The sequence below is a fragment of the Cardiocondyla obscurior genome, linkage group LG07 (genome assembly GCF_019399895.1).
Source record: "Cardiocondyla obscurior isolate alpha-2009 linkage group LG07, Cobs3.1, whole genome shotgun sequence".
In the NCBI taxonomy this organism is placed as follows: Eukaryota; Metazoa; Arthropoda; class Insecta; order Hymenoptera; family Formicidae; genus Cardiocondyla; species Cardiocondyla obscurior.
The window spans coordinates 6,612,123-6,638,083 of NC_091870.1; the positions used below are offsets into that span (position 1 = coordinate 6,612,123).

The 25,961-nt window shown below is 40.5% G+C and overlaps 5 protein-coding genes across 11 annotated transcripts in view; 1 reads left to right on the top strand and 4 right to left on the bottom strand.

Annotated features, from left to right (window-relative positions):
* The window catches only part of LOC139104193 (very long chain fatty acid elongase 1-like), a 46,170-nt gene extending 40,706 nt beyond the window's left edge, over positions 1–5,464 (bottom strand). The window contains exon 1 of the mRNA XM_070659504.1: positions 5,374–5,464. The gene's annotated coding sequence lies outside the window, so the exon portion shown is untranslated. The remainder of the gene's footprint in view (positions 1–5,373) is intronic.
* Aos1 (activator of SUMO 1) lies at positions 5,075–10,323 on the bottom strand. Of its 2 annotated transcripts, XM_070659503.1 has the most exons (7): positions 10,188–10,323; positions 9,750–9,921; positions 9,427–9,683; positions 9,159–9,340; positions 8,937–9,069; positions 8,692–8,863; positions 5,075–5,517 (listed from the first exon to the last, which is right to left on the bottom strand). In XM_070659503.1, the coding sequence occupies exons 1-6, from the start codon at positions 10,283–10,285 to the stop codon at positions 8,701–8,703; spliced, it is 1,005 nt and encodes a 334-aa protein (XP_070515604.1). In that variant the 5' UTR covers positions 10,286–10,323; the 3' UTR covers positions 5,075–5,517; positions 8,692–8,700. The 2 variants fall into 2 exon arrangements, with proteins under 2 accessions (XP_070515604.1, XP_070515602.1); XM_070659501.1 differs by lacking the exon at positions 5,075–5,517 and having other exon boundaries at positions 8,528–8,863.
* LOC139104190 (mitochondrial tRNA-specific 2-thiouridylase 1) lies at positions 10,293–13,552 on the bottom strand. 3 transcript variants are annotated; one of them, XM_070659499.1, is made up of 9 exons: positions 13,217–13,552; positions 12,736–12,813; positions 12,506–12,671; positions 12,234–12,418; positions 11,925–12,151; positions 11,648–11,815; positions 11,340–11,564; positions 10,808–10,955; positions 10,293–10,399 (listed from the first exon to the last, which is right to left on the bottom strand). In XM_070659499.1, the coding sequence occupies exons 2-8, from the start codon at positions 12,809–12,811 to the stop codon at positions 10,815–10,817; spliced, it is 1,188 nt and encodes a 395-aa protein (XP_070515600.1). In that variant the 5' UTR covers positions 12,812–12,813; positions 13,217–13,552; the 3' UTR covers positions 10,293–10,399; positions 10,808–10,814. The 3 variants fall into 3 exon arrangements, with proteins under 3 accessions (XP_070515600.1, XP_070515599.1, XP_070515598.1); XM_070659498.1 differs by lacking the exon at positions 10,293–10,399 and adding an exon at positions 10,486–10,615; XM_070659497.1 differs by lacking the exon at positions 10,293–10,399 and having other exon boundaries at positions 10,722–10,955.
* A 114-nt stretch (positions 13,553–13,666) lies between these two features.
* The window catches only part of LOC139104194 (transmembrane protein 267-like), a 41,682-nt gene continuing 29,387 nt past the window's right edge, over positions 13,667–25,961 (top strand). The window contains exons 1-4 of one of the 3 annotated variants that reach the window (XM_070659505.1): positions 13,667–14,092; positions 14,343–14,570; positions 17,922–18,049; positions 19,446–20,852. In XM_070659505.1, coding sequence (XP_070515606.1) covers positions 13,814–14,092; positions 14,343–14,570; positions 17,922–18,049; positions 19,446–19,638 — 828 coding nt within the window. In that variant the 5' untranslated portion in view covers positions 13,667–13,813 and the 3' untranslated portion in view covers positions 19,639–20,852. Of the gene's footprint in view, positions 14,093–14,342; positions 14,571–17,921; positions 18,050–19,445; positions 20,853–25,961 lie in introns of those variants that run through there. The other 2 variants (XM_070659506.1, XM_070659507.1) reach the window with 2 other exon arrangements.
* The window catches only part of Sim (bHLH transcription factor single-minded), a 28,711-nt gene continuing 26,896 nt past the window's right edge, over positions 24,147–25,961 (bottom strand). For both annotated transcript variants that reach the window (XM_070659492.1, XM_070659491.1), the window contains exon 9: positions 24,147–25,638. In XM_070659492.1, the coding sequence (XP_070515593.1) occupies positions 24,947–25,638 (692 nt within the window). In that variant the 3' untranslated portion in view covers positions 24,147–24,946. The remainder of the gene's footprint in view (positions 25,639–25,961) is intronic.

The window sequence follows — 25,961 nt, forward strand, 5'->3', positions numbered from 1 at the left end:
CTTACGCGTTCATCTCTCGGAAGTAATCTTTTTATTTTATAAGTGTTGCGTAGACTCGCGCAGTTTTAACTAATTATCCGGGCTTTCTGTTTGCAGATAACTAAGAGGTAATCAGCGAGGACGAAGTTTAAACGGACTGAGAGGAAGCTGGTCACTCCGACGGGAGGTCTAAAATTCTGAGAGGAGGAGGAGGCCTCGGAAAGGCATCGTGTATCAACGGAGCAACCCCAGAGGTAAGAATAATTTTTTTTAAACGCAAAACTAATAGCTTGTCGTAATAGAAAAACTTTATTTTTAATTATTTATTTGGTATACCGTTCAGAAGCGCGTGCATTCTTTTTTAAAGACTGAATACTCGTAGCATCTCTAAAATTAAATTATATATATATTTTTTTGTTACAGATCGACGCAGCTGCATCCACTGCTGTTCAACGAAAGTGTCGTCACCGCCGATATTGTTAATTATACGAACCGCAGCCGGTTCGTCGGTCGTTCCGGGAGTTCCGCTAGTTTTCGGACGTATTTTTACAATTATTTTTTTACGGGAGTGCCGAAAAATAACGTGCGAAAGTGTTTCATAATTTTCGCGATTGTAAAATCACGGTCGGGGTGTTCGCGAGTGACTTGTGCGCGGAAGGATGACTCGACACGTCCCATCTGAGAGGAGGAGCAGGCTCGGGAAGGGCATCCTGCATCGGCGGAGCAACTTTTAGGTAAGAATTAATTCTTTAAATAAAATCTTTAATTAAAAAAGAATTTACTGTTTTTATTAACTTTATTAATTGATATACCAGCCTCTCTACATTAATATTTTGCATTTTATGTTACAGCCACCGGCAGAACTCTACAACTCCGCTGAAGCTCATGCAGATCGGTAAGTCGCATGATTTTCTTTTCGTAGTTTGAAACTGGGTTATTTGAACCGGCAACACGTCGTCAAGCATTGATTACTCAATTGTAATCATCATATGGAAATTATTATAATTAATGTCCCCAATTATAATAACGCGCACGAATTGGGACCTCCCGAAAAATAGCGCATGCGAAGCGTACGCATGGTTCCTTCTAGTTTAATTAAATAATATATTATTTTCATAAAAAGTTTTTGTACGCGATAAAAATATTAAATATGCATCTCGAGCAGCAGTAGTACGAGCCTGTGCTACAAGCTGGCGGCACCAATCAAACACGTGCTGCGTGTTACTATTTTCATTAATTCACTCTCTTTCACGATATAAAAAAATAGTACTATTTAAAATTAATTTAATCAACTTTAGATTTTTCATTTTGATTAGACTTTGTTACAGCAATGTTTCAAGTTTCGCGTAATTTATCCCCTGTATTTTTAAATTGATAATCCTTGTTAAAACTTTTTTAACCTTCCTACCGTCCAATAAAACTATAATTACTTTTTCGCTTCCCCTTTTTTTTTTCTAAAATTAAAACCAAAATTTAAATATCAAAAAATAATAAATTAATTGACTGTCTTTGACGTAATGGAGCAATTCCCTTTTACGTTATTCCAGTTCTACCGTTCTGCTCGGCAATTGCGAATATATACCGTGGCACAAATGGTCGCAATCGAAACCGCTAAGAAAGATATTTCACGTTCAACTCGCAATAAGCTGCGGGCCGTGCTTGGAGCGTAGTATAGAGAATAGCGTGCGAGTCGCGACTCCGCCGTTCGGCGGTGCCGTTTCCTCCCCGGAAAATAATATCCCGGTGGCGAAAGCGCGGATATTCGCCCGCTTGAAAACGGCGCGGCCTTACGTCCCAATGGCTTTAACGTTATTTCCGACCGAGATTTGCCTGAAATTTGCTTCCGTGCCGGGACCAGAAGCCCATAAATATGTAATACCTCCCATATCGCGCGGCTCGGTTGCCCCGCTCCCTATTTTCTCTTCACCGAGCGTCTCTCTCCCCCCCCCCTCCCCCTCCTCGTCGAACCCCCTACGTTGCCATCGTCGCTTTTGGTGACTCTTGCAACCCCTTACGTGTTTTTGCGGGGCTGTAGCTCGCGGCGATGTACAAGGGGAAACGCGGTAAATCATTTGTCCCGAAAGAAAACACAATGCAATATCCCGGCCGTCCTGCTCGAGACGCCGTCGCCCGCGTCTCTCCCTCCTCCTTTCTCCTCTATTTGCTGCCGATATCTCGTCTTTTCCTCCTCTCTTTCTCTTTCATTCTCTGTCTCACATTTTTCGAGGGAATTGCGAAAGCCATAAGTCAGCCCTTATATTGCCGAAAATACTTTAAAGTGCCTCACAGACCCGTATAGACGCACCTCGAGAAGGCGCGCTTTGCCTCTTACGAAAGCCTAGACATGTTTTATCGCCGCTGTTAAACGGATGGCAGAATGACACACACGGGCCGAAACGGAGGTGGATGCGCTTTCGGGTGACGATTTTCGAGAGGCGCAAAGAGCGCCCGGGGTCGTTAAAATCGCGCGGGGCCCGCCGCGAAAGAAGGATAACGCTCCCTTCGGTTATTTATAACGGACATTTTTTACCCCCCGAGCGCTTTACGAGCAGGCGATTATTGGCCGAAGTTGACAATGACGGCGCGAATTTGGCACGCCGATATCAAGATTGTAAAATAAATGGGGAAATAAAATATGCCGTGTCACTGTTAATAAAATATTCCCATTACACATCCGGAGAAAGGAATCGCTAATGTCACGCGGTGAAGTAACAGAAAAAAAAAAATTCTTTTTTTTTTTCTTACCCGCGTTTTACGTACGTCCCCGCGTATCGTATGCAGCTTATAGTATATCAAATCTATGCCACTTTCCCCGATTCGAGTACCGAACGATAACGCCGTACCATTTATATCCCATCGGGCTCGTGCGCCGAGCAAGGGTAGCGCGCATTAGAATCCCGGTGAGCCCAGCGAAGCGGCAGGAAACTCGGCATATTTTTCTCCCGGTTATCGAGAAAAAGAAGGAGAAAGGACGGTAAACCGCCGATTCCGAGAGCATTTCTCGACGTAACCTAAAATAATGCCCGACAGAATCGAACAAAAGCATGAATTATGGACCCGGGCCCGTCGCCATAGATCTCACCCACTCGGTAACTTATGATACACTTCCTTTCGGCATATGCGAAGGAAAACATTGTAGCGCCGGCACGACCGACGATCCTTTTGTAATTTAACGGACGCGCTCTCCTCTGCGACCTCTTAAGCTTTTTGTCGCGACAGAACTGTCGACGCGATCCTCCTCGCGATGCCACGGAGTAACAGGATTTACGTTAGGGAGAAAAAGCGAAAAGCCGATGACAAAGTGGCGCAAAACATTCCCCGGTTTATCCCGTATTATCGCCGTATCACATAAAATCGGCGAAACATTTTTCAGTTCAGAAGAACGCGCGTAACAAGAACGGATCGTTCGCGAAACGACTCGAGTCTCTCCCCCGAAATCGCGAAAGTTTCGCCCGCCAATGAAATCTTATCGTACTAAAACGGCGAGGTTGAATGTCCGCGGGAGACAGGAAGCTCTCTACTTGCGCAAGACGACTTAATGGAACGTCACGTTAACGTGCGACAAATGTTCGGCTCGAAAGTTACTTCGAGGAAGTCGCGTCGCGAAAGCGATTCCGACGAACGGCGTTTCATCGCCGGCGGTAATTTCGCGATTGATTCCCCATTAGATTCATGGCCCTCATGAGGAATTCATCGGCGGCTTGGCCCAGGCCGCCGAAACCCTCCTCGTCGGCCATGAATACTTAGCCGCTCTCTGATGTTCCAACCCCGATCGATTCGCGTACGAGCCAAGAGTGTCCGAGGCTGTTGACCCCCCTTTTCGACCTCCCGCCGCCCCGCGTCCGCGCGTTTTCGGCTTGGTTTCAGTTCGCATTCTCTCTCTCTCTCTCTATCCATAGCTCTCTCTCCCTTTCTGCATAGGCGCAAATTATAATGCCGGGGCTTAGAGACCGACCGCTCTGACAAATTACAGGTTTGTTCACCGGGCAACGGTAGATAGATTTCGTCGTTCCATCACCGTCGCTTCCAAGCGGACTCGCGCGCATGCATGCATATTAATTCAAATTTAATCTAAATTTCGCCCCCGCTCTCAATTTCTTTTCACCGCGCGTTCGACATTTTATTATTTATTTTTTTTTTTTTATTTTATTTTCTTTTTTTCTTTTAATTTTTTCAACGGTGTCATTTAACGGCGACAACTCTCAGTTCGCGAAGGACGCGATTTATCCGAGACCAGAAGAATCGATTACTCTCATTACACCCCGATTCGGCGGGTTCTGAAACCTGACGCGATCGATCGCAATCGACGTCGTTTGCATTCATCGAATTTCTGATTTAGTGCACCCTCAATTGCAATTGTTGCACGAACCCGATGCTCCCTCGGTTTCCACAAATCAGCTACATTCATAGTCGCCAAGGAGATCGTTATATGCTCGGCCACATGCGCAGTCTCATTCATATACACGCGGCGAAGGAAAGTTCCTTTCGCATAAGACGACGCCGTTTCCGTCTGCCGTTTCCAGGGAGGAAGAGACGGGGTGACCGCCGCGAAATTAATTGCAACGACCGTGTCTTAATTGATAACGAAGGGCATTAAGATTTCGCGTAATGCCTGCAAAGGGGGGAACGGCGGAGAAAGGGATAGACGGACGGACGGACGAATGAAGGAGCAAGGAAGAAATAAGAGAAAGGGGGGAAAGGGGGGGTGGAGAATCCTCGACGCCGAGAAGCCCAGACTAACGGCCGGCTGCGGAAGGGGGAGGTGAAATAATGCCGGGCGCGAGAAGCCGTATTTGCATTAGCTATTCGTTTGACCCTAAAAACTGCCTGAATTGCACCGATGGCTGCTCGTAAAGCCCTGGCAATATCGCGGCGAATCGCGTACCTCGGGGCGTGCTCGAAATCCGAAACTCGGAAGCCGCTGCAACGGGGCTCGGGCGAAAATTAATGTCGCGACCTGGAGGCGCAACCCCTTCTCGGCCTCGTTTCCCGAATAACTCGGGGAACTCGGAAGAAGAAACCTCGGTTATTGCGGACGAGCTTTACAGCCGCGGCGCATCACGTTCGTAGAACGAGATAAACTGCCCTTCGCGCGTTTATATATTTTTTACCATCGCCCCCCGAAGAATCACGGTCGTGCTTACGCGCACGCAAATAATAAGACACGGTTATACTAGAGTACGATGACAAAGAAAAAAAAAAAAAACAAATATTCTTTATCGTGGTTGATGTACGAGATTTTGGCGAACGACACGAGAAAGCTTCCCGTAATCGCCCGCGGTAAAATGTTAAAGACGAACGTCGGGCGGAGTCAATAAGTCACAGAGCGAAACGGCGGGCGTGCTCGTACTCGTCGCTGGTTGTGAATTAATCAGGACAAAAAAGGCGACTCACCGTCACGTGCCGCAACCGGGGGTGATCGTAGACATCGCAGGACATCGATCCTTGCGCCGATCGCGTGTCCACCGCCGTCGACGGTTACTGCCATGACGAATATAACTCTCGGCGCACAATGTATCGGACTTTACGAGTACCCACCTAGAAAAAGAAGAAAGAGGTGATGGAGGGATAGCTACGGACAGGACGGGCTCGGGGGGGTGGGAGCGCGAGGGGGGGAGCGGGAGGAAGCGGACAGAAAGCAATGGAGGGCACTCAGATTTTATTACGTTATTTTGTTAATGCAGCGAGCGAGAGAGAAAAGGTGGAGAGAGGTCCACGCGCCTCGAACGCCCCGGCCACGAAAAATATTATGTCCCTCGGTCAGAAAACGAGCCATGAAATCTTTTTATGCCCTCCGCGTTCTGCGACGCCACCCCCGGGACCCGCAGAAATTTCACCTATGCGCCTTCCTCGAAGCATTACGAGTCGCTCCAACAACGCGATGTAATGGAATACCGTGGCGCGTATAAGCATGCGAGCCTTCGGGACAATTGTCATAATAAGAAAGCGGTGTAACAAAATTAGATCCTTTTTCTTTTTACTACGCCTAAGTCGTCGTAAAAGTCCTCTCAGGTTCGGCTTTCCGAGATATAATATAAATAATTATACTTATAAATAATATTAATTATACAATTCAATCAAAATTGAACCATTTGTAATAAATTTACATTGTTTATTTCGTACATGCCGTTCCTTTTCTCGTTATTAAAACGCAACTTTTTCTATCAGATATAACGTTTTAATTCTACACGTGAAGCAACTTGCCCCGAACATTTCTCTTCAGCAATCGCGTTATCAGAATGCACGGTCCCTTTTTTTAAGCGGCAGCGGCGGCGTACCACGTACAAACGAGGTTAATAAAGAAAGCCCGGCGCAGCGCCGACAATAAGATACTGATAAGCGGAAAACATGTTACGGCACGGTATAAATAGAAACCGCCACCGCCAAAAGAAGTCGTAAGCAGTTGCCGCACGTACGCAATTTTTGCCGCGGTGACAATGCTTTTTCCGCGACTCGTGAGCCTTTTTTGCTTGAAACGTCGCGTCCATACGTGGGATTTAAAAGCTCCCGTTTGGCGATAATGTCAGAATTTCATGTTGCATTTCCGGCACCGCGGGGTAAAAGCGGAGCGTAAATTTCAATAAAAACGCTAAACGTTAGCGCAATCAGTTCGGCGCTTAAGATCGGCTTAAAGCCCTTTCGAGGGCCGTCACGCTTCGCGCCAAAAGGCCGCGTAGGGCGACGTATGTCTGTCAATAAATGTGCCCGGTGGTATTTTAACAGCGGCAATAATTTTCGTCGCGTCATAAATCAACGCGCGGGTACAATGTGCGAAGGGCGCACCCTTCGGCAACTTTTTCGCGCGAAGGATATGACAGTGCTCAGGAGTAAGTTTCGGGATATGTAACACGTCTGTTCCCCACGCATTTCTAATAACATTTTTAATCAAATCCCTCCCGGCTTTCTTAAGGTCGCGAGAAAACTATTTTTTTTTTTTTTTTTGACAGATAATACTAATTTTTTTTTTTCTTTTTTTAATATATGTATAATAAATTTATATATAAAAATTTTTCGCACAATAAAATTTATATTATAAATCTGCTGGAAATAAAAGTAATATAAGACACGATATGCAAACTATAACAGGGTGGATAAAATAAATGCTAGAAGAATTTAAGTTCGTCTAGCATTCCTGGCTGTGTACGTGTCATATCGATTCTGCAACGGGTACGACGGTAGCCTCGGTAAATTCCTTGCATGACTCACGGGAAGTACCAGTACGTCTCCTACTCCACTTAGAGTCAGATAATAATCACGCGATCGTATAAACCGTGAAGGTACTTGATTGTATATCTTTTAACGGCGGTTTATGTGCTTCCGCATAAAACTCGTGATACACGCCGAACGAATGCTTTCCACCGGGGAGCACGCATCGTCGTCGAATTCGTAATAAAAAACTATACGAGAAAAGCGCGTGACGATGAATCGATCGCTTTGGTACATCACATTGAACTCTTTAAATAAAACAAGCGGGCACGTGATCCATCATATCGTAATCCCATTTCTTGAATAATCCGCGCGAAGCTACGTCAATGAAAAATTAAAAGCCCCGGCCCTAATCCCGGCCGGAATGAAGTGAATTCGACGCGGCGATCGCGAATTTCAAGCGGCATCGTACGATTAAATTTACATGAAACGCCAGTTCGATGCAATTCGCCGCGCCCGTCGAAACGTGACGGCAAATCCGTCACGAACCCACCCATCACCCTCGACGCGCGGCTCGCGTTAGCGTCGTATACCAACCAAATATCAAATTAAAGAAGCGTTTACGTGTCGCGCCGGCTAATGGTTTCCCGACGAGCACGAAATAAAACGTCGCGCGACATAATTCGACAGCCGTGAACGCACGTGGCCGCATCGTTAAGAAACACGTCATTTGTACCTGCGATGAGAAAGGCGAGCGAGACGGTTTACATGCCTACCCTCGTATTTACATATCACGGTGATAGGCTCGATGTGCAACGAGACATCGTGCGCACGGGAAAAGACGATACATCATAATTCCGAGTTAAAGATCGAATCAATCACTTTACCCGCCCGTGCCTGTACGAGTGTGCAAAGTACACACGTCATACATAAATGCGTGTATCTTTCATATACATATAATCTTGTACGAAAAGAAATATGAAAATTGCAATATTTCACATGAAATTAATATAAATCATTGCCAATACTACGCGATAAAATTTATTATTTATATATATGCGAATTGTACTATCGCGACATCATACTATACGTTTCCGCAAAAATTTCCGGAAAATAGGGTGCAAGCGCGTAGAATGCATTCCCTTGAAAATGATGTTGGTGAGCCGATAAAGCATAACGAGGCATATCCTAATCGGCTCCCCTTTCAATTTTTCAATCCCCATTTTATATTTCGCGACGTGTTTTCCACTCGAGAGCGCACGAAAAAAATCCACAAAGCGAGCTCGAAATTGCCTTGCTGAAAATTTCGACAATGAGTCAGACATGCGCGCAATACGTTCCAACTTTTTCTACTCGCATAAAACATATTAAAGATAAATGTATAAACATATGCATATCATAATTTTCTTTACAAGTATAATTTTTATTTTTAATGACTGCCTACTGTCAAAATAAATTTCTATAGTTTGTCACGTATAAAAAGGAGAATAAATGAGGGAATATAATGGCATATTCGACGTATCACAGTATTATTAAAAAATGTTTAGTATACTTTGTTCTACAAACCATGTTTGGTTAGTAGCCCAACTTCAAAATAACTCCGCACAACGTGGCTGGATTAAATGTAAACAAGTTATTAAGTGGCGCATGTTTCTGCGATGCCGCCTTAATTATTTCCTGAGCCATTATACCACCCACAATAGAGCACGCTGGACTGAGTTGTGCATACAAATCACTCCTGCAATTTCAAAAATATTGTTATAAAATTTTCAATTAATAATAAATTTGTATTTTAAAGGTATCATACATACTGCACTAAATTATCTATTTTATCGTCCAACTCATATTTTTTAATAATTGCCGAAGCTTCATTTTTCAATTTTTTACAATCTCTTTCGCTGGGCAATGGGTCTTCGCCATATTTTTCACGATAATTCAATAATACTAAAAAAAAAAAAAAGAAAGAAAAATTATTATATAGAATATGCATTTAAATAAAATTTGTATTTTAAATTTCTTAATTTTAAACATACTCAGTATCAAATAGTAGATTTCTTCCTCCCTAACTAAAGATGTTTTTGGAGCATTTAGAATAAACTCAAATGGTACAAAATTATCTGTCCGCTTTTCATTAACTATTATGGTTTCAATCTTTTCTTTACCCACTGGTTCACCACCTTCTGGTATCATAACTTTCTTTGTTTTTGCTACATCCCTAAAATATTTATCATATTTAATTTAAAAAAATTACTTTTAACATAAATATATATATACCAAATTTATTAATTTTAATATACATACTCTACATATTCATGTTCCTGTAAATCTATGAACACATAACCAAGCATTCCCCATACATCTCCAGCAAAGAATTTGACTTTTTGATTTCTGCACGCTCGATTAATTTTTTTCAATTGTGTGATAGTGCAGTGCATTGCACACACTATATTAAACTGTCCGAAATATTCGTCTGGTTTATCATCAACTTTGCCCGGATCTGCATTAATTTTAACCATAGGATTCAGATTTTGTGCTCTTGCCAATGATGCTTCAGCTTTCTATAAACATAAAATTATTACAGCATACAAATTATTTTCAAAATAATATAATTTGTTAATATTTACATTCTTTCCAATATCTTCTTTCGGTATAAAGAACTGTGAGCAACGATCCAATTCAGTTGCATCTCTGTGATCCAAAAATGTAACACTGTTGACACCAGCTAGAATAATGTTTTTAGCAATCTCTGCTCCAAAGCCATCCAATCCTATCAAAAGAACTTTCGCGGCTCGTAATCTGTGAAAAGGACAGTCGAAATATGTTCAAAAAAAACAATAGCGGTTTAACAAGTCTACACGACCTAAATATGCTCTGAAACACTTGCACATTATAAAATATATGTATATGAAAAGCATACGAGCAACCGATAAATAACGAACAGAGACCGAACACGTCTATTCTAAAGATCTCTTATAGTCGTGTTACATGCATCGCACTTGCAATTTGCCGTTTCGCAAAACGCCGGTATTTGTTAAAGAGTCGGGCTGCGTAAGAGAACTTACCGCTTCTGCGAATCTAAGCCCCACAGGCGAAGCTGCCTGTCGTACAGCTCGGCCTCGTGATCGGTCAACTCTTGCTCCGTCTGCTTGTGGTCCAGCATCGTTAAATAATCGTTTAATTATCACCGTTAAATACTTGCAAGCAGCCGTCAGTAACGCGCCGAATTTACTCGAGCACACAATCAAAATGGCATCCAAGCCGCTTCGTATTTCACCTTAGAGCATATACTGATGTAGAGGGAATGTCGAGTTGAATCCGCGGCCATATTGGGTGTGAGAAAGAGAGGTAGAGAATCTAACCTTAGTCCGCTCACCGCGCAAATTAAACGTAAGAGATCAAAAATATTACGGACTATAGTTAAATTCTACCTCTCTTTTCACACCCAATATGGTCAGATTTTTAACACGGGAAATTATGTTCAGATTTCAAACTGAAAAAAGATACGAATGTTGAGTCTCTCAATTTTGCGATGATACATTGCGATGTAACGCAGAGAATTGGTATTTGTTGTATTTGCAAACAGATAAAAGTTTAAATAACTTTATTAAAATATTTATATTTATTTATATTAAAACAACATATTTTAATTATTTTAATTAAAGCTTAAAATATTTATACATACTACACGTTTAGGCTCTAGAAGATGCTGTCAAATTATGGCAATAATTTTCCCATTCACAATTTTGTCGGTTAAGTGTAAAATAAGATGGTCCTGGATACGATATTATTGAGCTCCCCAGACATTCTTCTCCACAATATAAAACAGCGTACTGAAATTTATAAATATGTTAATCAATCGCAAATTAATATGTTGAGTTTAAAAAATAACTAAACGTGATAAAATAAATAAGTGATTAAGCACTTTATAACAACTCTATCGCACGTCAATAGACATATAAATGTACGATAGAAGGCAGATAAGACGTTTGCTGCGCCGACGGCAGCTAGTGAACGTAACTTTAGCGTCGTGTGCGTAGAGTTTCATATGTGCCGCATGTATGCACATACCGCGCCGGCCGGATTGCCGATGACTGATTTCTTCTCGTTCTCTCATTCCCTGCTTCTGCGGCTTAGTGTTACGTACGCTAGTTGCTGTCGCCGCAAAAAACGCCATATCCTTCGGTGTACGAATGCATTCATCCGTCATAAATTACCTGTCCCTTTGTGATCGCTCGTAAAGGTGCGTCAAGGCGGATTAATAAACGATCGTTGGATACCTTATACACTTTGCATGCAACCAATGGTTTTCTATGTTGAAAGCGAAAGTTACAATTCAAGACGTTGTTTAATTTCAATTCACGCGGTTCCTCACTGATCCAATGAACTTCCTGGGTTATCAAAAACTGGCTATATAACGCTGGATGATCTGTACCACGTACCTATGTCGCAAGAAAATTACTAATATTAGTAAATCTTATATTTTCGATGTAATTTTAATTCTGGTTTTTTTTTTATTACATACCACTGTAATTGTATTCGACTCCTGATTCTTGGTATATATAAAATAAGGCTTAGAAAGCCCGGAAATTTTACTTCTTTGACCTATAGTTAGTTTGTGAATACCATTGTGTCCACCTAATCGCAGTCCACTATCCAAATCTATGTAGTCACCAGGCTTATCTTTTATGTACTGCAATCATTACAACATAACTAATCTCGGTTTTGTTTTGCTCTCTCGTTTTACCTTGTTGGAAGCAGTTAATAATTAATATTAAATCAGAAAAACAAATCCTTTTTACCTCTGCGATAAAATCAGGAAATTCTCGTTTTCCCACAAAGCAAATACCCATGCTTTCTTTTTTCCGTGCTATCTGATGCAATCCTGCTTCTATAGCCATCATCTTTACATCACTTTTCAAGTAATTTCCAAGAGGAAACATACAATATCTCAAAGTTTGTTGCGGTACTTGGCTCAAGAAGAATGTTTGATCTTTATTACCATCAAGTGCCTGTAGCAAATGCACATCTATATAATCATTAACAATAGCACATTATCATTGCATTAAAAAATAATTCATTAATTTTTTTACTTAATATAGAATACTTACTAGTGTTAGGTTTATAATTTTCTAGGTAAGGACCAAAACTCGTTTGGGCATAATGACCCATTGCAATTGCATCTGCTTGAAACTTTTTGCGTGCAAGATGAAAAAACTTATCAAATTTAATGTTTTTATTGCACAAAATGTCTGGATTTGGAGTATAACCATTCTGATATTTGTCCACTAGATCACTAAAAAAATTAGAGCAAAATTAAAATAAGATTGTCAATGGTTATAACAACCTTACTAGTTATTCACAAAATGTCATGTTACATTACCTAAAGACCTCATTCCAATATTCTTTAACAAAATCAACTTGCACCAAAGGAATTTTTAACTTGTCACAAATACTTTGAGCATCATTGTAATCTTTCTCAACTGTGCATTGTCCCATTTCATTTCTAATGTCCCAATTTTTCATAAATACTCCAATAATGTTGAACCCTAGAAAAAAAAATTTTTTAGGCAATGCACACCAGTAAAAAAAATAAACATTTCCTAATCTTACCTTTGTTCTTTAATAAAAGAGCTGTGACAGCACTATCAACACCTCCAGATAAGCCCACAACAATATTCCTGAACATTTCTATAGAACAGAAAAGTTTATATCAATATTTTTCCATAAATTTTTTATCTTTATTATCAAAATGAATCTATACAAAACAAACTATGTGATAGAGGCAAATTTTATATATTATTCCATAGCTTTTTTTATATTTATATATAAATAAAGCTATTTATATTTATATAAAAAATAATTAAAAGTCAACTATGCAAGGTATTAAACATTGGCTTCATTCGACTTTTCCCAACGTGATGTTACGTCTAATCGACAATTATCACGAGAAGAACATCTAAACATCTTAACCTAACCAAACTGCATTAATACTTGTAAACTAAACGCTATAAATGCCAATTAAAAATTCTTTTTTATATTAATTTTATTTTGCTGTTTGAAGTTCAAAGAACAACGATGACTGAATACTTGCCGGAAAGATGTTTTCCTCCAAAAACATACGTTTTGATGCATCTGCTCTTCTGATCTAGATAGAAGTGTGCAAGTCCAACGTGCTTTTGATAGTTATAGATTAGGTTAGTCACTTGTAGACTATTGAATGTCGAAACTGTCGAAACTGTCTAAAGCCGTCAAAACCGTCGAAACCACATGCAGAGTAGCAGAGTAGCAAAGTATAGAATGTCAGATGTACTGTGAGAGAAAAAAGAATCCTCTCGCCTCTTCCACGTCTTCTCCCTCTCGCCATTTCTCTTTCTTCAAAGATTCGAATTTCGCACCTATATCGCCATGACAATTCACTTTGCCTAGCGATCAATCCGCGTGCAGCTCTCTCTGACGAGCGACCAATTAGCGCGCAGCTCTCTCTGACGAGCGACCAATCAAGTGCATGGACAGATGACTTCTAGTAAAATTATATCCAGAGTCGTTGCAGTTTCGAGTACAAGCGTAAACGGTCCGATGGTCGGTCGCGGGACCGGGTATTGCGTAGCTGATATTTGTGATTTCGCTGCAATCGTTGCGCGACAGCCCTCGACGTATCCTTCGAACGGAAGAGGCGCTTGTTGTCGTAATGTGGCGTGAGCTTTGGTCGCGTGCGCTTCTAACTTGTGCGATCGGCGCTTGCTCTATTCTCGGTGACTTCGGGCTTCGGTACGGTAAGAGCGAGTCGGCACGTGCGTTGTTTGATAACGCGACGCACGCTACGGTGGGCGGCTTGACATGGACGTTGATCGTCGTCCTCTCGCGGAAGTCAGTCGTGCGCAATCTGAAGAGCATACTTTCTTGCTTCTTGCTGGCGTCCTTCATCGACTTGGATCATTTTATCGCAGCGCGCAGTTGGCACATTCATGTGAGCATTGCACGCAAATTACTTGCTAATTAGTTTCGGGAATTGACCTTGGAATTTGGAGCGATAACAAGTTCACAACGTATCCATAACGTAATTAGGCTCCTGTACACTTATGGACTTTATTAATAAGATATTTCAACGTTGTACTAGCATAGATGTTGACTTTAATGTCCAATTTTGATCTGTCTTCTAATTGTAACTTACTTTTGTGCATAAATCATTAGTTCTAATTATAATCTTGTTCTTTCAGGATGCCACGCATTTGCCAAAGCGGCCTTTTCTACATTGCACCACCGTTCCCATTGTATTATGGATACTTTTCATCTCACTCTCTTACACATTTCACTCTCTTCTACTAGAACATATATCCTGGGTGATGCTAGCTGCCTTCCTAAGTCACCACATAAGAGATGGTACCAGAAGAGGTTTATGGTTCTGTCCCTTTGGATCTACCTGTCCTATTCCTTACTACTTATACGTGAGTCTTTGTATGTTTCTTCCTTACATATTGCATTTGCTCATGAGCCTTCATATATTTCCACCAAGGGATAAAAATATTATCCTCATCGACGTATAAGATTTATTTTAAATGTTGCAATTTGAGTGTTCAAATCACTCAACGTTTTATCAAAGATGTGCGTATAAGAACTAAATGTTACATTTACTTACAACACTAAGAAGAACAATACAGTAGCTGTTGCGATTTCGCTCTCTAGAATTTTTGATACTGAAAATTTTGGGAAGTTTTGGGAACGAACAAGATTTAAAATTTAAAACAGAACAACTATTGCGTGAGAACAGAGTCTATTTTTTGGAAAATTTTAATGGTACCATATTGCTTTGAGTTAATTAAGCAGTCTGTTAGTTTCAACGGTATGGTATCGGTGTTCTGCTAGTCTCAACGTAAGAATTAAATGCGATTATAACGTTTGACAATAACGTAACGTGCTTGACAACGACGGTACATCGTCCAAGCGAAAGGGAAAGTTAGAATAGAATTTGTTAAAGCTGCGGATGGCAGCTTGGTTTAACACATTCGCGGGTGCATGACGTATACATATTTACAGCTGCAACGTTGTCGCAGCTGTGCGTGGTTTGTGGAGGGAAACCCACGTGCGTTTGTTTTCCATACCCGCACGTTCGATACGCCATATATATAGTACATGTATATACTTTTTACATACAGAATATTACCAAAGTGCTACGTTTGTACTTTGAAATATTTCCACCGTCCGTAGGATATAATTTTGTAATTAATAATAAATAAAACTATTTAACGCTCCTGCGTTAATAACAGGCGCAAACGAAGTGTCTTTCATATGCTCTCATCTCTATGTTTTTAATAGATTTATTTTTGTGCTCCTCAAAGAGAATCACGCTCCTAGTTTTTCCTGAAAATTATATCCTACGCCTCGTTACATTAATTTCTCTAGCCAAGATTTTATCTCTTATTACTTTAATTTTTTTTGGGTGGGGAAAAAAAGTACTCAATGATATTAACATTTGCGAGATACAATCCAGTACTTAGGTGACTAGAAATAAAATTGATAACCCTCTTCAGGTATAACAAAGTTTCCAAATATTTGTAATGCATCGGTTCGTTAGTTGACGACCTATCATCTTATTGCGGTTTGCATCACGGTTTAACGTCACTGCGAGACATTTGATTAAATATTAGCGAAGTTATCGATGCCTGACGAACGAGCAAGAATTATTAGTGTATTACGTAATCGAGCATTCTCGCTTAGGTACAGGACACCTCGCGAGACGCGCGTCTCCGTGGGCGAGAGCGCGGAGGAGGCCGCGCAGATGTCTCGGCGGCGACACGCAAGTTGCACACGTGTGTACACACCCGCGATCGCAGGAAGGGGTTTATCAGCGTTCGTTGCTTAGCTGGGCACCGCCGGCTTCGCCTCGACTCGTTCCCGGCGGTTTTGCGTAGTGCTCGTTTAACTAGCCGGTCGTGCCGCACCTGTCGTACCTAGATCGGCGAACCGACCGCTACCGCGCGATCCTGTTCTTCCTCGGCTTGTCCTCTTCTTTTTTCTCTCTCCACGTAATATCCCGTTCTCTTTCTTTCCGTAGCCTCTTCGTCGGTACCTTATCGCGATTTCGCTTATCAACCCTGCCACTGTTCGGCGGCGGCCGACGGTCGAATCCTCTCGCGATCCTCTCGAGCCGCGGTCTGATTTTTCCTCGCGATTAGCCGCGTGGGCCAGGTGTAACCCGGTTATTTCCCAGCATCGTGAAATTCACAATGTCACCGCCTCTTAGTAGATACGCGGGTAAATCGCGATAACGGCTTGATAAAGGTATCTCGGGCAGATGCGACACCTTACGTAGACAGCGTTTGCGTGCGGAGCATGCCAGGACGGCGTTTGCGAATTCGGCTTTAATTCATGTTCACGATGGTAAGTAACATGGTAGTTTTCTCCCACTTTCGGTGTTTACATATCTCACGAATGATCCCGAGGTCGATCGCACGGTCCCTGACCGCAAATCGTTCTCGCGAGTGTGCTCAAGGCGTCAACGTACAGGCACCTACCTTTTTTTTTCTTTTTTTTTCTTCTCTCCTCGTTTTCCCGTAAAAAAAGATATTTACTCGACTTTTGCTCAGGTATCGTAAACAGTGCACGTCGGTTTATCAATCATCAAAGTGACGTTGAAACAGTTATGCTATCTGCGTAAGCCTCATGGCAGGACTGATATTCTTCGGTATATCCGTGGTAAGTCTTCACATCTGGTGATCTCTAATTAATCTCCGTGTTGACAGGAATAAAAATAAATTCATCACTTTCACGTAGGCTGTATAAAAACAGTAAGTCGCACGTAACATTATGCAAGTCCTTACGAGATTACGCTTCTGATTTAGATAATTCTAACCGTTCTAACGTATCTGCATTTGATGCACACCTCACCGTTAATAATTAAAACAGAAAAATACGTAGTAGCATGTTTGTTGTTTTTTTTTTTTTTTTTTTTTTTTTTCTTAACTCAACCGAGTATTAACGCAATTAAAATGCATGTACATGGTATTCTACCTTCTTTCGGTCTATCTGATAAAACTATCAACGAACAAATATTCCTATAATGGTGTAACCCGATGATTAGGTTTCTGAAGAATGATAAGAAATGCATGTGTGAATTAACGTTTAGATAGTTGAAAAGGTATGCGTTTGAACCTCACGTGGTGCTCAGTTATCCGCAATTCATTCTCTTCTCTCGCATTCCCTCGTTTTTCTTCGAACAAAATACGAGATATTCAGATTCTAGCCAATCTTTTATCGTAATTGATCACGTCCGTTCGCGAGCCTCGTTATTAGAGACGTAGCCGTGTGCACGCAAGGTCGGAACTGGCGCGAACAGGTCGATGAAATCGCGTCAAATGGAGAATTTCATGAGATCCCGATTGTAAATACGATAGCGTTATTATTATAACGCTATTGCGATTCGAGAATTAACCTCCGCCGTTCCCGTCTCCGTTAACGCAATCGTTGATCGATGATCGCTGGAATTACAAACGCTGTTTACGAAACCTCGGAGGAAGCGGATATCGGCCGCGCTCACAACAGAAATTCCATCCACAATCTTGCATTCTCGTTTTCGATATAATCTCGTTACTTGAAACTTTCGCTTCGTCGCTTTAACTAATGCTTATTCGCCGGTATCGTGATACTTTCCACGACGTCGGACAGACGAACGGGCTGGTTTTTTTTTTCAAGCGTTGGTCTTCTCACGAGTGATCGATCTTTGGCTTTCATTCGGCATGGATTTGGTTTTTTTTTTTTTGTATTTTTAAAGGAAAAGTGACTCTGAATCTTCTTTCTAGGCAACTGACGTCGAAGAATTGGCGCTGTATTTTTACATAGCGTGCGGTATCGGCACTGCCGCGCTTATCGTACTTTTCGTTTTGGTGATCATGCTACTCGTGAAAGTAAATCGATTAGCCGAGGACGGGTGAGTAATACATCCTCTCCGTCAGCAATCGGGACGACGATTGACGATGTCGATTGCACGATTCATATAATAATATTTAATATCTATTAAATATTAATTATTTTGAATTGTCATCGGTCGTAAACGTTAGTCAAGATATCGTAAATTGTAGAATTTATTCCTTCTCTCTCGGTGGCAAGTATACGTATATTTTATGCAAATTGAAATCTCGCACAAAGATTACGTACGTCATAACATATTTAAAAAAATGTCTACGTTAATTGTAAGTCGTACCGTAGCTAAATACATATTGCTGTTCGATTGCAAATTGTCGGCAACGTATTTCCCTAAGTATACTCGTGCGAAACATCCGGTTTTAAAAGTCTGTGTAGTAGAATGTTTTTGTAAAATAAGTACCCTTTGGATAACAGCTTGTTTCGCATTTCTGCATTTTTGGACGATTTTTTTTTAAATATCGCGTAATTCAGTAAAATTTTTTTAAATTGTAATTAATGATTCTGTAACAGTTCATTTTTTGAAGGCACGAAAATTGTACGTTGGAAAACTTTTTTTTTTCCTTAGTTTATATTTACGAGTACCGTTGTAACGTTTGATTATCGAATATTGCGCGCAAGCAAACCGATACTTTATCGTGATTATTTGATTGCTTCACTTAGCGGTGCACCTGTGCACGGCGAAAGGAAAATAGAAAAAAAAAAACACCTGACATACGTGTACGTATCTGCAACAGAGGCAGAGACAATTTTGCATTTCAACCGTAAAAATGAAAATACGCACGGTGCTTTTGTGAGTCACGTAGCCGACGACGAAATCACTGATAGCGTATCTTTATTGTCGACATTATTCCGCTTATCTCGCCCAAGAATGCACAGCAGTAATAATGATCAAGAAAACTTTGTTGTAATTAGTGCGATTACTAGTCTTTCTTTTTTTCGCGACAATTCAACACAAAGAAAGAGAGAGATGCATTTCGAATTATAATTTCTTAATTTAGTTTCGTCCCGATTGTTGCGCGTGAGAATAAGTTGTGAGTATCCCTTGTTACGTAGAGTTAGCCTTCTTGTTTCGTCGATTTACCTTCTTTTCACAATTTGTGCCGAAAATATGTCTCTAAATCCTCTTTCAGCTTCAAAACTTCTAACACGAAACTTGTAGATATTCCTTTTTCAAGTCCAAGTCTTCGCAGTTCCTTTAGTCGCTCGTTACTAATGTCAAAGATACCAGTTTCCTTTGCTCGATGTCCGATAGACTTCTCGTTGCATTATCCTCATCTTATTTAATCGGCGATCGATTTGAATTATGTTTTCCAAGATAATCTGTCTCCGTCGAATTCCTCATTCCTCTCGGTTTCCGTCAACACTTCGATCGCCGCGGTTAAAACTGATAATTGATTTAGGTCCAACCAATTGAACAGGCAGACGAATATGATGGCAGATTTTTGTTACACCAACCCCACGATCGTGCCTGGCGAATTACTCTCTCGTCGTGGCTTCTCCATGTACAGCGGTGCCGACAACTTCGAAGACGAGTTTGGCAAGAACAAAAGCATCCCTTACGGAACGTACCACGAAGCTCGATCGAAATTTTGATTAAAGAAAAAAAAGGAAAACAAAATTTGAATATAAAATGATCGATTCTCGTCTTGATGCAGTTCACTCGGATCAATTAATTAATTATTAAACCCAATAGAGTACTAAGTAATGCAATATTGATTTAAGTTATTAGCAAGATTCAATTATTATTATTATTAATATTTTCTTGTTAACGTATAAACATTCCTCCGTAACTTATTGCTTAATGCATATTATTCATCATCATAAGTTTCATTTCTCTTGTTGACTTTACGTAGACTTTAGATGTATATTTCATTTAAGCGTTAAACGTTCTCACGACTTTTCGCTTCGATGTAAAATCGTATTCAAAATTGATAAAATTCCCGTTGACGTTATTGATATAAAAATTATTAGACACATCGAGAGGCAATAGAAATGACGAGATGACACGTGAATGGGATCATTCGTTTGCATATTAGTATATTAAAATTCTGCGCGTGAGGCTTTTCAACGCTGTCTATTTTATCGGCCGCCTTGGTTCGTCGGAAATGTTGAAAGTTGATCAGTGAACGTTTAGATGTCTCCGCTTACATTTTACGTTGTAGAGAAAATATCCATTGTACTATCGAAGGAATCGCACTTTCTGCAAGACTGGGAAACTTTTGAGATGCATAATTCTTTTGCGTTAAAAGGCAATATTTTTTTTTTTTTTTTTTTAATAGAGAAGAAAAGGTTGATGCTAGACTTTGTGAGATATACTAGTCGACTCAATATTATTTTTAGGACTCCACATTGATTCACAAGAATCCTAGCCGTTGTAGATCACGATGTAATAATTGAATTTAATGCAATACCAAAGATAACATAAATTTAGAAATATACGAACAGGAAAATAATTAATTGTGTTGTATAATATGTAGAATTAATATTTTAGTTGAATTCGAATTAGGATTTATTATTATGAATTTATTTAATATGTTCAACCAACAAAATAATTAATTTAGTTCAATTAAGTTACCGAATTATAAACAGAAATGAAAGAATCGTTTCATCTACGATTATACATATATAATTACATGGAAATATAATTGATTATTTTCCAGCGCACATATCGAACACATTTTTCTGTACCGCGTATCGTTTATTATTGTAAATTATTAATTTAAACATATATTCCTTGCCATACGTTCAATTAAAATTAATGTATGCAATGAATTCAATTAAAATTATTTTTTCTTTTTTGTGTCCAATTTGAAAAGTTTATAAATTGATTTGTCGCGATACTTGGGCAAGGTAGCGAAATACTTGTTCGTCATTAATTCCTACAAATCTTGATTAAATTTTATAATCGTCCCACACATATTACGGTCTCAATTAGACTTTAATTCAAAGCAACAGGTGTTCCAATGATATATTTAAAATATTTCGGCAGGCTGTAAGAATATAAATTGATTTCGATATCTAAAGACGTAAACGCTTTCTTATCGAGACCAAAGGTAACGTCGATATTTCAATATTCGACGGAACCGACGGCGATGTCAATAATAAACATTCGACCTCGGCAGAGCTAATCCTGTAGTCTTGATGAAGGTGGCTTCCGTTCCGGAAGTGGTTGAGTCGAGCGCGGGAACCTATGATGGCGGCGGCCGGCCGTGCCGGTAGTATGTGTAGGCAATGGCACGGGGATAGGCCGTAATTGGTATAAAATCATCGAGCAAACACGTCGGACAAGACAGCCCGGGGATTGTGGGCGGCGTTACGTGCCGTCGCCCTGGTTACCGAGGGTGCGACTCCGTTAAAGCGGACCCTTCGCCCCCAATTGCGCGCAGGTCCGCCGCCGACACACGCTCGCACGCCGCCCTGTACGTGCATAACCCGTAAGCGTGTATTCGTACGGGTGTATACGACGGGTTCACCGGAACCTGGCACAACCACCCTTACCTTTTCTCAGCTGCACGTCAGATTTACTGGCAGCGCCAAGGATCGCCTCAGACCAGCGCGATTCTCGCCCTGCGAGGTAATTCGTCCGTAGGAATCGCGTCGAAAATGTTCCATTGTTCGCGGTTACCTTCTCTGACTTTGTTAATTTTCCGTCGAGCATGTTATCGCAAATTAATTCCGATAAAGAATTTCCATATGCAACTTTCTATATTTTATGAGAATATCGGAGATTGAAAGCATTCCCGCAAGTAAAATTTGTCTCAATTTGTATAATTAAGTTCAAACGTCAGCTTATAATCGCAATTGTTTACGTTATTTCCATGCGAACCTTGGTTCTGATTCATAAAAAGCATTGCGGCTCGCGTCGCATCTCCACAAATCTCCATAATCCGTATCTTAACGATAAACAAATACCACACCCCGCGACGGAAACGTTTTTATAGCGCACGCAACCTGTCAAGTGTTTAGTTAAAATCCCTCCCTGTAGTCCAAATCCGCGTTTATATCCCTAATCGCCGGGAATAATAGCCACTTCAGCGATATCCCCGGCACAGCCGATGTATATGTCGTTCTTTAGGGGAGTGTCACGCGTAATATTATTCTTCGTACTCAAAGAACTTTGTTCATTTTAGTGAAAAAGAGAAAAAATGATATAAAATACAAAAATTCTTTAAGCAAAATACAATTTAATTTAGAGATAGAAAGTAAATCACGATCGACATAAATTAAATGTAAAAAAAATATTACTCTAAGGGGAACATACGTACATACAATTTAATTTACAAACTCGTCTGTTGAACAATAAAATTGATTTTTATTTTTTTTATTTGCGCGAAGAAAGAACAACGAAGGAAATGTATAAAGTTGTTAGGGACAAGAAACAATTATAAAAATGAATTGTTGCAATGCCCGGCCGTATGTGGCCTCATTATTTTTGTGGCTGGGTGTTTGTGTACGGTATTCGTACCGTTTTACGGTGGAGGCATACGCGCGGTGCGGAGACGTATAAAAATTTAAGGCTTCTCATATTTTTACGAGCGACGGGAAGAAACGCGGCGAGAGAAACAAAACCGGCCGTTGTAGTAATTATGCAGTCTACACTGTTCGACCCCGGCTATTCATAGTTCTATTCTTCTGCGAGCGGGTTACCCATCTATTACATTTTTTCGCGTATATTTTTGGAATTTATTTTATTTTATTTTTTTTTTAATAAAAAAATTTATACTCGCAATTTTCTTATGGATCAATTCTTCCGTGATTTTGTCAAGTACTTGTCGCGGTGTTTAAAAATAAATACGGATGAAAGAACATCAGTCGCGGCACGGGTATAACGAGAACATTAGAGGCGGGATACTTCACGAGGGGTGCCATTATCGGTCGTGTGCGACGTGTCGAGGTTGCGCGAAGTCGCGTGCGGCTCGTTAAATTCTTCGTCCGATGAATGGGACGCGACCACGATTCTGCGAAATTGTGCGATCAGTCGTTACAGAAAGTCTCGGCTGTCAAATACCACCTGCGGTGCCGGTTTAGGGCTTGCGCCGCGGTGGCTGTGCGTTTGAGATATTTCCTTTGAGATCGATCTCACATGTGACGTCTGGTAAAATTTTAAAAGTATTCGTCTCAATGATTAAACCCATGAAACCACTCGTTAAAAAGAAAAAAAAAATCAAGCTCCATGGAAAGCTCTTGGACGTTTTTCTATTAACCTTTGATTAACAGTAAATTATTTTAATATTTTGCAATTAAGGTTGATATTAAGATTTTAAACAAGTATAATTAACATCTCCTTTGCATTTTCTCTTGACTGCAATTTTAAAAGAAATAAACGGTACGTTATTCGTGGTGGAATAAATCGACTTTAGGGAAAGTAATGACTCCGATCTTTTTGCACGCTTCCTTTGAGCGCGCGCGAGAGAGAGAAACCGAATGACGATTATAAAGTGGCACGTGCCTCTTTAGAGACGTCATGCCAGCAAGCACACGATCGCCGAAAGCTAGCCGATCGTGCGAGACACAATTAATTTATTGTTTGCCCTGGCCGAGTAACAATTGGGGTCGCGCAGCAGAAAAGCAGAATCGCTGCCTCGTCGTGTTTGTGGGATGAGAGATCCCCGCTGGATGCTGTACAATGCGAATCGCTTTTGTCCGCGTTTTCGTTTGTCGCTCTTAATTTAATCGTGAGAATCTCGCGAAGCTGTAGTTTAAATGACGATCGTTACCCCATTATAAATTGCTCGTTCGATCTTGTTATTTTCGTTTTTTTATCGCATAATATGCATTCGATAGAAAATGCAAATCCGAGTAGTTTGAGCGTGAGAATTCGCACAACTGAATTGCTTGAAACGTTCAACTGCTTCAGTAAGAATTTTTTTTTAATATCTCCTTTATTCGCTGTTCAATATTTTATTTTATTTTTTCTCAATTTTAATAATTTTTAATCTTTAATGTATAAGATTTTAATAATTTAAATTAATTGTCCAGAAGTTTTATAAACGTCGCCGGTGGATTTCTTTTAACGAGAAAAAAATTGAGTTATCTTATTTAATATTTTACTTATACGCGTATATGAAACATTATACATGCGTGATTTTAAGGTATAGAAGTGGGGAAAATAAATAAAAAGCGCCGTTTTCTCTTCAGAGGAAAATATGATATACTTTCTTGTATGTACGTATGTACATATAACACTATACTATTACAACACTACACTTTTACAATATTTACAATGCTTGACACGGACATAACCGTGATTCTCGCTGTGAAATCTCACACTTTACATTGATATAAATAATCAGGCCTGCGCTGTGCGTGTATAATCGGCGTTAAAATAATCGAAACATTTTTTTTCTTCTTGTCCCAGAAAAATGTTTTAAAAAAAAAATTGTCAGATTTCGAGTAGTTATTTCGAGGCCGATTACACATACGAGAATTTATACATAGTACGATCTACGACATAATAATCTCTATTCGTAATAAAATATCTCGCGACGGTTGAAATATTAGATTTTGCACTACGCGTTTAGATATATTTACAATTTTCGCTCTTCTATCTCTACTGGATACTCGCATTTAAATAAGCATGATTAAAAATATAATACTAATTTTTCGATAAAAAGAATGCGCAAAATTTCTTTGGTCGATTGGCACAAGCACCAGTCAGTCTTCGTGGATCGACGTAATCATTATCGTATATACATTATTAATAGATGAAAAATCATTTACACGTCTATGGTATTTACATTCGAGAGAAGATAGAATTGCGTTAATGATGCCCAGCATATTGCTCTCCGGAGCACTCTGATGTTGCGCAATGACGCTGCTGATGATGATGATGATGATGCCCGCACGCGCCATCGTCGCAAGCGGCATTGAAGTGCTACGCGCAGGGCACCTCGAATTGATGTCAGTGAACAAACTGATGACGCGTTTCGTAATGAGGTTGTTGGTGCAGCGGCGGTGTACTGCCGCTCACCGGCGCCGGCTGGTGCGCCTGTAGTTCTTGAGGAATCGTGCTAGGACTGTATTGCTGAGAGTCGACTATCACGCTGGTATAACCGGCCGACGAGGCCTCCAAGTGATGGTGATGAGAATGCTTCACCGTTCCGTTGCCGTTGCTATGGTGCACCTGAGAATGGCCTTGCTGATAACCGTCGTGGTGCTGAAGCGCCGCGGCATTGTAGCTCTCGTTATTGTTGAAACCACAATTCGGGTACATGATCACGCCGCCGGCCTCGTTCAAGGTCGACGACGTCGAGTCCGGTGGCATGTGGTGGTGATGGTGAGACGGGTATCCCGACAGTAATAGGGATTTCGGTAGGAGCACGTCCAGACCGTCGGTGCTACCGCAGGAGCTCGAAGACGTCGAGTAAGGTCGCGTCTGTTGGGCGCTCTGAGGGCTGTGTTGTTGCTGGTGCTGTTCCAGGGTCGTCAAGGGGGTTGCATTTTGATGCAGTAGATGCTGAGGGTGCTGGCGTTTCTGCTGGTTGCTTTGCGGACTGTGCTGCTGAATAGTCAGGGATGTGGCGTGATGCAGAAGGTGCTGGTGATGTGTGTCTGGTTGGTGCTGCAGGGTGTTTACGGGTTCTTGGTGGAGGTCTCGAGATTACAAAATAAAAGGTTAAAATCGAATAAACTGTGCGAATCTTATTTATGGGAATAATCATTAATATAAATACGTAAATATAGAGTATTTAGTATATTATAAATTTTATATAGACATTATTCGATGTGATAGAAAAAAATTTATATTAATATGGTAATTAATATGAAAACTATTTTATACTTGATCTTTTCTATTTAATTTTTTTTTAATTTTTTCGTCAAAGAAAACTTCAAAAAAGAATTAAAATACTAAAATATTATTAACTCTATGTATACGAATATATTATAGAGACGGTTAACAGCTCGCAGATAATTTT